This window comes from Gopherus flavomarginatus, chromosome 10, assembly GCF_025201925.1.
Source record: "Gopherus flavomarginatus isolate rGopFla2 chromosome 10, rGopFla2.mat.asm, whole genome shotgun sequence".
NCBI lineage: Eukaryota > Metazoa > Chordata > Testudines > Testudinidae > Gopherus > Gopherus flavomarginatus.
The window spans coordinates 30,408,015-30,421,813 of NC_066626.1; the positions used below are offsets into that span (position 1 = coordinate 30,408,015).

The window sequence follows — 13,799 nt, forward strand, 5'->3', positions numbered from 1 at the left end:
TTATATCAGTGCTTAAGTATAAAAGGGATTGAGATCGTGTGTCTAGCTATGCAACCCTTGCACTGGCTGTTGATGAGTACGTAAGTGAGTAATCATATTGACTTCATGGGAGTAAGCAGGAGTGAGTGCTGAACAACAGGGATGGGTATTGCACAGTCAGGCTCTATGACACTTAAAAAATTGCTATGAGCTTTTTTGTGGACATGACTAAGAAAATAACCTTAACATTATTATAGGTTACATAAAGGCAGGGACTTTACAATACAGATCTATAGGGTTGGTTGCCTCCCACATACAAATCTTAATGTTTTGAAGACCTTAGCAGCAATTTGCTCAATTCTCCTTTCCTACCTCATTCACTATCCTGGATTCTGTCTAGTAATACAACTGATTTCCAATAAGAAGCACTATTATCGTATATCAGTATTGGAAATAAGTATTTTAACTGGTCTTATGTTAATTTATTCACTGATACTTGCTGGAACAGTCAGGTTCAATTATCTGCACGTATGGTGGAAAATAAGATCAACAGAAGGGTCACCATTTGTAATTAATTATAATGTGCTAACATTCACATATGGTACTAATATTTAGTTTACTAAAGCAGTCATCTTGGGATGAGCAATAAATCATGTCCAAGAAAAATATGGAGTAAATGTTAAGATAAAAAACATCTGCTACTTGTAAAATTAATGGGTGAAATCACTTGAACAGAAAAACTTAATTCTGAATATTGGGTTATAACTTTGACCTGATCCATACTCATTTAATTCTGTGCCTACTGGGTTTCCAATGACAAATTAAAACTTTAAAACCCCACACATTTAAGGAACGCTTGTTATTATACATTTAATTCAGGAGAAACTCCAGTCCTGCAAGTGTTGAGTTTGGGGGCTTTGTAGGTATCTGACAGTGTCCAGTCTAGATTCAGAAAGTAAACAGCAGGGTCACTAAGAAGGAAAGCTATCCATTTCCCTTTTCAAGAAAGATCTTTCAGCATAGGCAAGTGTGATCCAGAGGGGCCAGGAGAAATACAGGTAGTTGCCTCCTGGCTAGTTAAAGGTGACTTAGGAAGTTTGACTAGAGATGATGCTGGAATTCTCAATTCAAAAGCAAAGAATTTTTTTAAGGAAAATATCAGGCTAGCTCCAAAAGGAGCTTTGCTCAAGGAGGAAAAATAAGGCTTCCTCCCATCTGACTTACCCTACGTTTTACTATTTCTCACTTGTACCTTAAGCCCAGATGGAAAGATTTAGCAAACACTGAGAAATCCATGACATGGGAATTCCAAGACTGTTATAGAGAAGAAGCAAGTAGGATAATTTGAATAGGGCAACCTTTGGCAAAATTTGACCCAAAAGAGCCCCAAATACCCCAAAATAAAATAAAGAGGACATCCTTTGGCAAATCAGTTCATCCAGATAATGCAAGTCACTTATTTCAAACTCTACTGTATTTGATAAGTATCACATTCTAGGGCTGCTTTTGAGGAAAATATACCTCTTCTATGACAATAGCTTTTGTCTCTTGACTTTTATTGGAAGCTTGTAAAAGTGTATGGACTGTGGATGACAATCTGTATTTTCTTAGACTATCCTTTTAAATACACAATCCCCTTGTTACTATGTGGTTCTCAACCAGGGGGCCGAGACCCCTTTGGGGCCCATGAGCAGGTTTCAGGGGGTCCGCCAAGCATGGCCAGTATTAAACTCGCTAAGGCCTAGACCAGAAAGCCGAAGCCCTGTTGTGCAGGACTATAGCCCGGGGCCCTGAGCCAACACCTGGGGCTGAAGCCTGAGCAACTTAGCTTTGTGGTGCTCCCTGTGGTGCCCCAGACATCTGCCCTGCTTGCTACCCCTTAACATCAGCCCTGGCTTTTATATGGAGAAAAACAGTTGTTGTAGCACAGGTGGGCTGTGGAGTTTTTATAGCATGTTGGGTAGGCCTCAGAAAGGAAAAGGTTGAGAACCTCTGCTATTGGTGACCTAATTTATCCAGGCTGTACCTAGTGGACCGAGTTAGTAGAGAACTACATTTTTTATTAAACATTGAACAAATCTTCAAGATTGCTACCATTGAGAAGACAACTATAGATCTTTCTGCTTTGGTAGCTTCTCTTAGATCTTTGGTCTCTTGGATTGTTGCTTGCCTTAGCCAATACTTATGCACTGAACCATAAGACTTAGCTGTTATATCCATCTGAAAGAGGGAAATCTGCAACACTCCTGACAACAGTTTTGATGAAAATAAAGAAAACATTAGGGAGCTGACCTTTGTACCCAAATTGATAATAGGTAAGTTTTTGCAAATGGGAAAAATTAGTTTTTGTAACAAATGCTAGCTGGAGATTTCTTATATTCTGGAAATTCGTCTCTATCTAATATATCTTTAGGATGGAATTACACTAAATGTTGCTTTGCTGGCAGAAGATGACAAGTGTTACTGCTGGTGTCTATCACAGAATATTGTTCAAAGGTATTATTAGTTTAATTAAATTATATGGAAATCAGCTTCAACAGATATTCTATATATAGTGTATATTCACTTTCTATCCAAGAACAATCCAATTTTTGTTTAAAATTAAATGCTTGTAGAATATTAAAACTGAGATTTTAATTGCAGAAAAGTTAAGAAAAAAATAGAATTAGGGTTCCCATAACAACATGCCTGGCTTGGGTAACCTGCCAGGAGTTAAAACTCCTACTGGCATAGGTAAGACGGTTACTCACCTTTATAACTGTTGTTCTTTGAGATGTGTTGCTCATATCCATTCCAGTTAGGTGTGTGCGCGTCGCGTGCACGTTCGTCGGAAGATTTTTACCCTAGCAACACTCGGTGGGTCGGCTGGGTGCCCCCTGGAGTGGAGCCGCTATGGCGCTGGATATATACCCCTGCCGACCCAGCCACCCTTCAGTTCCTTCTTGCCAACTACTCCAACAGAGGGGAAGGAGGGTGGGTTTGGAATGGATATGAGCAATGCATCTCGAAGAACAACAGTTACAAAGGTGAGTAACTGTCTTTTCTTCTTTGAGTGCTTGCTCATATCCATTCCAGTTAGGTGATTCCCAAGCCTTACGCAGGCGGTGGGGTCGGAGTGAAATGTGGCAGAATGTAAAACTGCTGAGCCAGAGGCTGCAGCATCTCTTGACTGTTGAACCAGAGCATAATGCGAAGCAAAGGTATGGACCGAGGACCATGGAGCTGCGCGACAGATCTCGTGGGTAGGTACATGAGAAAGCAAGGCGGCAGATGAAGCCTGAGCCCTGGTAGAATGCACGGTGATGTGGCTTGGGGAAATATGAGCCAAATCATAACAAGCGAGGATGCACGCCATCACCCAAGATGAGATCCTCTGAGTGGAAACAGGTAGGCCTTTCCTTCGGTCTGCTACCACGACAGAGAGTTGGGGCGTTTTACTAAATGGTTCTGTCCGCGCAATATAAAAGCGAGCGCTCTACAGATGTCCAGAGAGTGCAATTGCTGCTCCCATTGCGTTGAGTGTGGGTAACATGAAAGGCCGAAACCACCTTAGGGAGAAAAGCCGGGTGTGGTCGTAACTGCACCTTGTCTTTGTGAAACATAGTGTACGGCGGAACCACCGTAAGAGCCCTGAGCTCGGAGACTCGTCTGGCCGATGTAAAGGCTACGAGGAAAGCTGTCTTCCAAGACAGGTATAGCAGCGAGCAGGTCGCTAACGGCTCGAATAGGGGAGACATAAGTCTGGTTAAAACCAGGTTGAGGTCTCAGGTTGGGGCTGGGCGGCGTACTCGAGGGTGTAAGCGCTCCAAGCCCTTGAGGAACCTCGAACCCATAGTGTGAGAACATAAAATGACCACCTTAGCCTGGGTAGAAGGTAGAGATGGCTGCCAAGTGTACCCTCAGCGATGACACCGCTAGGCCCTGCTGTTTTAGGCCAGGGGTAGGCCAAAATAGAGGGGATCGAGACCTCAGTAGGAGTAAGATCAAGCGTTTCACACCTGTAGGAGAAACGCTTCCACTCGGCCAGGTACGTTGACCAGGTGGAAGGCTTCCTGCTACCCCGGTTTAGTCACGCAGCAGTTACACTGTGAGGTGAAGAGACTGTAGGTCCGGGTGGCGAAGCCTGCCGTGGTCCTGAGTTATGAGGTCTGGGTGGAGTGGCAGGGTAATTGGGTTGGCTATTGAGAGGTCGAGCAACGTGGTGTATCAGTGCTGCCTGGACCACACTGGAGTGATCATGATGATGCGCGCTTTGCCCCTACGGAGTTTGAGCAGGACCCAATGAACCAGCAGGAACGGTGGGAAGGCATAAAGGAGTTGGCCCTTCCACTGCATCTGGAAAGCGTCCGAGATCGAGCCCGGGGAGAGACCTTGGAAGGAGCAGAATATCTGGCATTTCCTGCTCTCACGGTAAGTGAACAAGTCTATGTGGGGAAAAAGTCTCCACTTCTGGAAAACAGAATGCATCACATCGTGGCAGAACGACCACTCGTGAGACAGGAAAGACCTGCTGAGTCGAAGAGCCAAGGTGTTCCGAACGCCTGGGAGAAAGGACGCTACCAGATTTATCGAGTGGGCTATGCAAAAGTCCCAGAGATGGATGGCCTCCTGACAAAAGGGGGAGGACCATGTTATCATAACTTAGTCCCAGATTTGGACCTTAGCGTCCAAAATATGGGGGTTAGCATGAAAACCTCCAAGCTTAATTACCAGCTTGGACCTGGTAAAGCTGCCACCACCCAAAAAATTAGAGTGTTTTGGGGCACTCTGGTCCCCCCAACAACCTTCCCTGGGGGACCCCAAGACCCAAATCCCTTGAGTCTCACAACAAAGGGAAATAAACCTTTTCCCTTCCCCCCTCCAGGTGTTCCTGGAGAGAGACACAGAAGCAAGCTCCATGAATCTAAACAGAGGGATTCCACCCTCCCCGTTCCCAGCCTTGGAAAACAGAAGTACCGAGAGTTAATCTCTCTTTCCCCCTCACCCAGAGGGAATGCAAAGTCAGGCTAGTAAATCTAACACACACAGATTTCCCCCTGACTTCTTCCTCCCACCAATTCCCTGGTGAGCTGCAGACTCAATTTCCTGGAGTTCCCCACTAAAGAAAAACTCCAACAGGTCTTAAAAGAAAGCTTTATATAAAAAGAAAGAAAAATACATAAAAATGGTCTCTCTGTATCAAGGTGACAAATACAGGGTCATTTGCTTAAAAGAATATTGAATAAACAGCCTTATTCAAAAAGAATACAATTCAAAGCACTCCAGCAACTATAGACATGTAAATACAAAAAGAAAAACAATAGAAACCTTACTGCCTTACTATATTGTACTTACAACTTGGAAACAGAAGATTAGAAAGCAGGAAACAGAAATCACTTCTCATAGCCAAGAGAGTGCAGGCAGAAGACCCAAGAACATAGGGCTCACACACAAAAAACCCTCCACCCAGATTTGAAAAAGTCTTGTTTCCTGATTGGTTCTCTGGTCAGGTGTTTCAGATTACTTCTTTCCAGGTGTAAGAGACATTAACCCTTAGCTATCTGTTTATGACACATGTCCCTCCCTGGTTGTTAATGTAGCACATGGCCATTGTGTTGGCTGTAAACACTGAGACACCACGGCCTTGCAGCTGCTGCTGGAACCCCTGGCACGCCAGGCGGACTGTTCTCATTTTTGGACATCGATGTGGAATGCCAGCTCCTGAGAAGACCAAAGGCCTTAAGCTCGAAGGGGACCTATGTGAGCACCCGAGCTGAGAGATGACGCGTCCGTCGTCAGGGACAGTGAGGGCTGGGGCGGATGGAACGGCATCCCTGCCCACACCAGGGAGGGAGTTAGCCACCATTCTAGGGAGCCTAGGGTGCTCAAGGGAATGGTGACTATCATGACCATTGGGTCCCTGTCCAGGTGGTATGCCGAGTTGAGCCAAACTTGGAAAGGACGGAGGCGGAGCTTGGCGTGTTTGGTTACAAACTTGCAGGCAGTCATGGGACCCAGGAGACCGAGACAAGTGCGAGCCGAGGTCATTGAGAAAGTCTACAGACCTCGGATGATTGTTGCCATCGCCTGAAACCGCGGCTGTGGTAAGCAGGCTCCGGCTAGGTCGGAGTCCAGGATAGCTCCTAGGAAGTCTAACCTCTGCGTGGGAACCAGAGTGGATTGTTCTATAGTAATCATCAGGCCTAGATGTGTGAATAGGTCCTTGACGATGCCCACATGCTGAGTGATTTGTGTCTCAGAGTCTCCTCGGATAAGCCAATCGTCCAGATACGGAAAAACGCATATTTGACGTCGGCGAAGGTAGGCGGCAACTACAGCCATACACTTGGTCAATACCCGTGGGGCTGTAGAAAGGCCAAACAGCAGGACTGTAAACTGGAAGTACTGACGGTTGGATAGAAAGTGGAGGTATCTCCTGTGCGGAGGGAAGATGGCGATGAAAAAGTATGCATTCTTTATATCGAGGGTGGCATACCAGTCTCCAGGATCCAAGGACGGGATAATGGTTCCCAGGGACACCATGCAGAACTTCAACCTTATCATAAACTGGTTGAGTCCTCACAGGTCTAGGATAGGTCTGAGACCTCCATTCGAGTTGGGGATAGGGAATAACGGGAGCAAAACCCCTTGCCCCTTTCGTCCATCGGCGTCTGCACCTCTTGTAAGAGGAATTGCTCGTGAGAGGGGTCCCTGAAGGGTGACAGGGTTGGAACAATTGGAAGTGGTACCCATAGTCCACCGTGCGTAGGACCCAGCGATCTGAAGTTAACTGGGACCACGACAGGAGAAAGTAGGAGTGGGATCCCGGCCTGTAACTGGTATGCTGCCCTTGGGCGCACCTTCGAAAGTTCGTCTTTGGTCCCGGTGGTGATTGCGAGGGACCTTGATCTTGGCCCTCTAGGGGTCTTGATGGTCGTCTGTGACCATCTCGGCCGCACTGTCTGCCAAAGTCCTGTCTCTGGCTAGGCATAGAGTATGGCGGTGTGGCTGGGGACGGAAAGGCCTGCGTGTGGTCTCTGGCGTATCACGCTGAGAGAGCGCATTAGGACCCTGTTGTCCATCAGGCTTTGCAGCCTGGGGCTGTCTTTGCCGCAAAGAGGCCTTTACCATCAAATGGGAAGTCCTGAATGGTATACTGCAGCTCCAGACGGAGGTTTGAAACCTGAAACCATGAGATGCGCCTCATGGCAACACCTGAGGCCAGAGTCCTGGCTGCTGAGTCTGCTGCATCCAATGAGGCCTGGAGGGAAGCTCTGGCCACCTTTTTCCCTTCCTCCAAGAGGGCAGCGAACTCTTGGCGGGAGTCTTGAGGGAGAAGCTCCATAAACTTTACTGCCACCCAGGTGTTATAATTATAGCAGCTAAGCAAGGCTTGTTGATTTGCCACCCAGAGCCGTAAGGCCCCTGCAGAGTACACCATGCGGCCGAGTAGGCTCATTCGACTAGCCTCCTTCGATTTCGGGGCTGGCGCCTGCTGGCCATGCCATTCCCTCTCCTTAATGGACTGAACGACTAGTGAGCAGGGCAGAGGACGGACATACAAGTAGTCGTACCTCTTAGAGGGCACCATATATTTACGCTCGACTCCCCTGGCCGCAGGAGGGATAGAGGCTGGGGACTGCCACATAGTACTGGCATTCACCTGGATGGTCCGAATAAACGGGTAGGGCCCCTCCAGTGGGGCAACCGCCGATAGAATGCCCACTACCAGGTCCTCTACCTCCGGGTCCTCTTCCTCCGGGACCTCCTCCACCATATGGAGTGCTACCCTCCTTAGGAGGTCCTGATGGGCTCTCAGGTTGTTGGTGGGCACATCAGAATCGTGGTCCTCAGCATAACAGCTGTCCGTGTGGGATGACACTGATGCGTGTCTGGATGGCCATGGAGGTGCTGAAAAACCATGGGTAGAGTCTCTGACTCTATCGGACCTTGCTCAATTCGGCACCAGGGACCAGTACCGGGAGGCGTACCGGTACCTGGAATGAGATCCAGACCTGCGACCAGAGCGGTGCCGGGAGGTCGATCGAGATCTCGAGGCTCGACGTCGGGAGTGGCTATGGGCGTCACGGTGCCTGTAGCGGTGCCGGGAGCTGGAACGGTGCCGAGAGTAGCGGGTCGGCGAACGGGATACCGACCGGTGCGGTGAGTGCAACTGGTACTGAGGAGGAGAACAGCAGCAGGACTGCAAGTGGTGTCGGGAGCGAGAGTACCAATGGGACCTAGAGCGTTTGTGGGACCGTGATCATGAACGGTGCAGCTCTGCTGTGCCGACAGAGGATGGTCATATCAAGGGAGGCTTGCCAAGAGACCGTATTACCTGCACTGGTGGTGCTGGGGTCAGGCAGCATCGACTCTGTCATGGCAATGAGATCCCTTGCCATTGAGAATGTCTCTGGTGTGGAGGGAACAGTAGGCTCAACCACAGTGCATACTGGGGAGCTGTCAGGCACCGGATTTGACGGCCCTCGTGGGACCGGGATCGACGGTGCCGACGTTGGCGGTGCCTCAGCAGGCGTCAGTGCCGGGCGATCCAACTTAGACGAGCTCTCTGGCTGCGGTGCAGTTGGCACGGAAGCAGCAGGAGCAGTAAGCTCAACTATAGCACGTATCGGGGAGCTGTCAGGCACCGGATTTGACAGCCCTCGTGGGACCGGGATCGACGGTGCCGATGTCATCAGTGCCTCGGCAGGTGTCGGTGTCGGGCGATCCGACTTAGACGAGCTCTCTGGCTGCGGTGCAGTTGGCATGGAAGCAGCAGGAGCAGGAAGCTCAACCACAGCGCGTGCCGGGGAGCTGTCAGGCACTGGATTCGACGGCCTCGTGGGACCGGAATCGACGGTGCCGACGTCATCGGTGCCTCAGCAGGCATCGGTGTCAGGCGATCCAACTTAGACGAGCTCTCTGGCTGCGGTGCAGGTGGCACGGAAGCAGCAGGAGCAGGGAGCTCAACCACGGCGCGTGCTGGGGAGCCATCAGGCACTGGCAGGAGGAGTCGTAGGCTCTCTCGACCTAGGAGAGAGGGAGCGGTGCTGAGTCGACTTTGGTGCTGGCGACGGCCGGTGCCGAAAGGCCTTGGCAGTACCGGCAGGGTCCGGTGCCGAGGAGGCGCTTCTGCCCGCCGATTGATCATCGCTCAGTGCCAAAGGCGGAGGGGTAAATGAAAGTCCCGCTCCTTTTTGTTTGCGGCTTAAAAGCCTTGCAAATGGGGCACTTAGCTGTCAAGTGTGATTCCCCGAGGCACTTCAAACAGGAGCCGTGCGGACCTCCTGTCGGCATCGGCCTGTGGCAGGTACAGCACGGTTTAAAACCTGGTGAGCCGGGCATGGGCTCCGGCACCGGGTGCGGGGAAGGGGCTGCTCCCCGAACCCCGCTAACTATTACTAAACTAACTATGCTAGTAAAGAAAAAACGTATAACTATATAAATATATATATAAAAGGATTATAACTATATACACGAGAACTACGAGTAGCTAGGGAAGTAGAGGTCAGCTAAGCCGCGCTACACTGCTCCAGTGACCGACACGGGCGGTAAGAAGGAACTGAAGGGTGGCTGGGTCGGCAGGGGTATGTATCTGGTGCCATAGCGGTGCCACTCCAGGGGGCACCCAGCCGACCCACCGAGTGTTGCTAGGGTAAAAATCTTCCGACGAATGTGCACGCAGCGCGCGCACACCTAACTGGAATGGATATGAGCAAGCATTCGAAGAAGAACAGAGGGTTATTGGTGCACACAAGCCTTCCCAATGCGTCAAGGTTCAGTTCGCAGGGAAGGCCATATAATGCAAGCAAGCAACATTTTTAAGGTCTTGAAATGTGTGAAAATATTGTAAAATCAGGTTAAAAAAATTTGGTGTCAATATGAATGACATATCTAGAGATAGGTCTTCATTTTAGGTAATATGGAGATTCCAGTATTCAGGATTTGGTAACTTATCTGTAATTTCATTGGAGGGGACATTTATAATGGAAAAAGAGCAAACTGGATATAAGGTTCAATGATTTTATGAACAAAAGTGACAGTTACAACTACACAAGTTGATAAGTGTAATTGAGCTGCATGCTTCATAGTGCAAAATGATTACTTGTGAGGTCAAGGAGGAACTGTTCTTTCCCTGCTCCCACTGACTATGGCATTGTACTACATAACTGACTAGGTGCATTATGGACTGTTTTCTTTTCTCAGCGTCTCAGACACTGGCTCCTACAGAATCAGGATGTTAGAGATAATGGAAGAGTTTGAATTAGTATTGCAAATCCCATATTCCTAACACTGTTTTAGCTTTTAAAAGCAGCTTCTCAGTGGCAAGCTTCATAAGCGACCATCACATCCCACACAGGAAAAATCATCTCATTCTATTTGCTCCTAGCAGCAGTTTAGTTGGAGAAGAACTAAGCTCTGAAGTCAATGGCAAAACTTCCACTAACTTCAGTGGGTAGAGAATCAGATGATTAAAGAAAAATATGAGCAAGTGACTGTTTTAGAGATATGGTTAATTTAATTCTTCCCTACAAGCCACAGAGCCTCTCTGTGGCTGGTGCTTAAGACAATCTACTTTTTTGGATGTTGGGAAGAGCTGAGATCTCTGAATCGGTGGGGATCTGGGTAGCATGAAATATTTCTCAGAATTCATCATCTGATGAAGTTTTTTATACATAGTTATGGGGACTGGGATACCTTCTGGACTTAAGGGGCTTTGGGCTGTTGTTTTTTTGCAAACGTATTTAAAAAAACAGAACAACCTGTTCAAATTCCTAGAGCCTGGGAAAAGTTCTTTTTGCATAGAGCACTGAAAAAAATAAATAAAATAGGAGATGGAGGAGAGAAGGATTGGGGAACTACATGGTGGTGGATCCTCAGCTGCTAACCAATTCCTCCCACAACACACCCAGAATGACAGCCTCGTGTGATTCAGGCACTGTACACCTCCTGCCTGATTATCCTAAAAACTGGACTTACTCAGCCAGCAGAACTGTGACAGCTCAAGAGGGTGGGGGCATGCCAGCAAATGCACAGATAAGGCCAGGATTTTGCCTCTAAAAACACATGAGAATGACAAGATCATTATATTTTATTGAAAGCAATGGAGAGTAATTGTTAAAAAAAAAATGCAGTGACACTCTGTGTGATCTTACACACCAGTGCAGTCCCATTGACCACAAAACAGCTGAATGGGATATAAATCAGCACAGTGAATCTGCCGGCCCTTGGAAAAAAGTTGCCCAAAATGTGCCTTGGTATTTGGCAAAAGAAGGTTGGTGATAGTAACTGCTCTGAGATGTGTATAACAGCACAGAGAGAACACAACATGTGCCAAGTGTTTAAAGAATAAATCAAAAATCTACCAAAGTAAGATGGGGTCTTTGTCTACAAGAAAATATAATTTTAATGAGTTGCAAAAACTGAAGTATTTTACGAAAGACAGCAACATATTTAATTGAAAAACAGAGTGGAAAAATTAGTAATATCGAAATGAGTAATTCAGAAAGCAGTACATATCTGCACACAGTAAACATCATAATTAGCAATACAACCTTTAGCCAGGATGGTGTTCTTGGCAAGCCAAAAAACATTTTCTATCTTGTTTTTTTATAAATGATGTGGATGTAATTTTTCATTTTTTGCACCCAGTGAGTCACCCAGAATGAAAACTACATGGCTTAGAGGTCAGGCGCAAACTCTTGAAACTTACTTCTTTTTCTCCTCTCTGCTCAGTTTCTCCCATAGTCCTTCAATTTTCAGCATCAAGTCCTCCATGTTGGCCTTTGGGTGATCAGTTAATAATCTAGAACGATATTCTTGGGTGAACAGGGCAACTGCTGACATGGGTTTCCTGATTATTTGATTACTAATTAAATCATAGGCCATGATCTGTCCTGCTTTATCATTAACCACATTTGTTTTTTTAATATTTTGATTGGAACTCTGCTGATCACGATCTTGTTCATCAGTATTTTCATTTGCCTTATGATCTGTTATTCCTCCTACTTCAGGTATCAGAATCTTTACAGGTTCCAGGTTCTCTCCTGTAGCATTTTTAAGTGCATTCCCCTTGCTCCAGTTATCAGCAGAGATTTCAGATACATACTCAGGGATCGTATTTGCCTCATTTTTTTCCACTTCATTAGCGTAACTGGCTCTCAAAGGATGCTCACTTCTGTTTTTAGATTGAGTGTCCATGTGAGTACTGCCATCTAGGGTTAATGTTACACTATATCCATTCTGGCTGTCCTCACATGATAAATTATTTATGGAACTGTCTTGAGATATATCACTCACAGTCACGTCAGTGCCAGAAACTTCTTTTCTATTGAGGAGACCATGAGTATTATCACTAGAAAATCTTTGATGCTTTAAGCAGACCTCTGTGTTTTTTCCTGCTTGACCATTTTGCACATCATTACTGGATGAAAAGGATGAAGTATGTGCATGTGGATCACTGTTTCCAAATGGCTCCATTTTATTAACAAGCACATCTGTTTGTTCTGTTTCATTAACAACTACGTCTGCTGAGGTAACATCTGTTTTATTAGTTTCACAAGAAACTGTATCAGGTGGTAGCCCATACAGCGATGTCAATACATTTTCAACAGCAGATAAGACAGATTCCTGAAAAGAAAACTCATAAGCATTAGGACAAATTGTCAATGAAAATGTACTTGACAGTTGTTGACACAACACAATAGCAATAAAAAAACAATTCTATTCACTGCATTTTTTGAGTTAATTTAGATTGACTGTATTATGAAGTATTAGTAGTTCATACATTCTCATTAAAACATGCCAAACATTCACTAATCAGTGAGATCCCTTAGCCTTAAATCTTTCACTATAAATACTTTTGCTCCACTGATAAATTTTAATAATTAATAATTTTAATACCACACTTTCTTTATGACCTAGTACTTGTATGTTGTTTCTTTAGAACAGTATTAGCATATCTATTCTCACTCAGTATACACTAATTGGAGTTAGAAACACACTCTCAGGGTGGAATGGACTAACCACCAAGTCAAGTTAGCTTCACAATTTTAGTGAGAGTGTTCATCCACAGAATGGTTCAAAGACTGTTTTTATATAAATGGTAGAAAATTTTAAAAAGAAACAAAAAGAAAGAAAACTTCTTTAGAGTAAAAGGAGAGTTTTAAACAAACTTAAATGTGAAAATAATCTGCTTATGTTTAACAGATGTATTAGAGCATAAGTAGACGTGTCTGACGAAGTGGGCATTCACCCACGAAAGCTTATGTTCCAATACATCTGTTAGCCTTTAAGATGCCACAGGACTCTTTGTTGCTTTTTACAGGTCCAGACTAACACAGCTACCCCTCTGATACCTGCTTACGTTTATTTTCACACAAATTATATTGAAATATCATTTAGCTTGTGATTCTAACCCACAAAACCAAGAAAATGCATTGTTAAGAGAGGTAGCAACCTATTAGTCTAGACTGTGTCACCTTTAAGGGTTGTCTCCCATAATCCACGCTATGGGGGTATGATTTCTAAAGCATACTAATGTGCTGTGCATTAATTGGGCTGTTTCAAACAGCACTACGTTAAAGCGTGCTAGGGAACCTTTAATGTGAATCTAATACTACGCAACACAGTGCACGTTAGAAATCATACTCCTGTAGTGTATATTATTTCATTGTGAAGAGAAGCCCTTATCTACCTTGAGCAGTGTAAGCAAACCCACTGATTTCCATGGTACTGCTCATGATCTAAGGTGCTATTCAGTGATAGTAAGTGTATCACAATCTGCCTCTATGCGATCTCTGATACAAGACTCAATGGGCCAAGTTTCAACCTCAGTCATG

General features: G+C 45.9%; 1 protein-coding gene across 9 annotated transcripts in view; it reads right to left on the reverse strand.

Annotated features, from left to right (window-relative positions):
- Window positions 1-13,799, reverse strand: part of PMS1 (PMS1 homolog 1, mismatch repair system component) — a 111,673-nt gene that overhangs the window by 24,103 nt on the left and 73,771 nt on the right. For 8 of the 9 annotated variants that reach the window (XM_050916333.1, XM_050916334.1, XM_050916337.1 and 5 more), the window contains one exon: window positions 11,672-12,588. The exons of the other annotated variant lie outside the window; for it this stretch is intronic. In XM_050916333.1, the coding sequence (XP_050772290.1) occupies window positions 11,672-12,588 (917 nt within the window). The remainder of the gene's footprint in view (window positions 1-11,671; window positions 12,589-13,799) is intronic. 9 annotated transcript variants of the gene reach the window in all.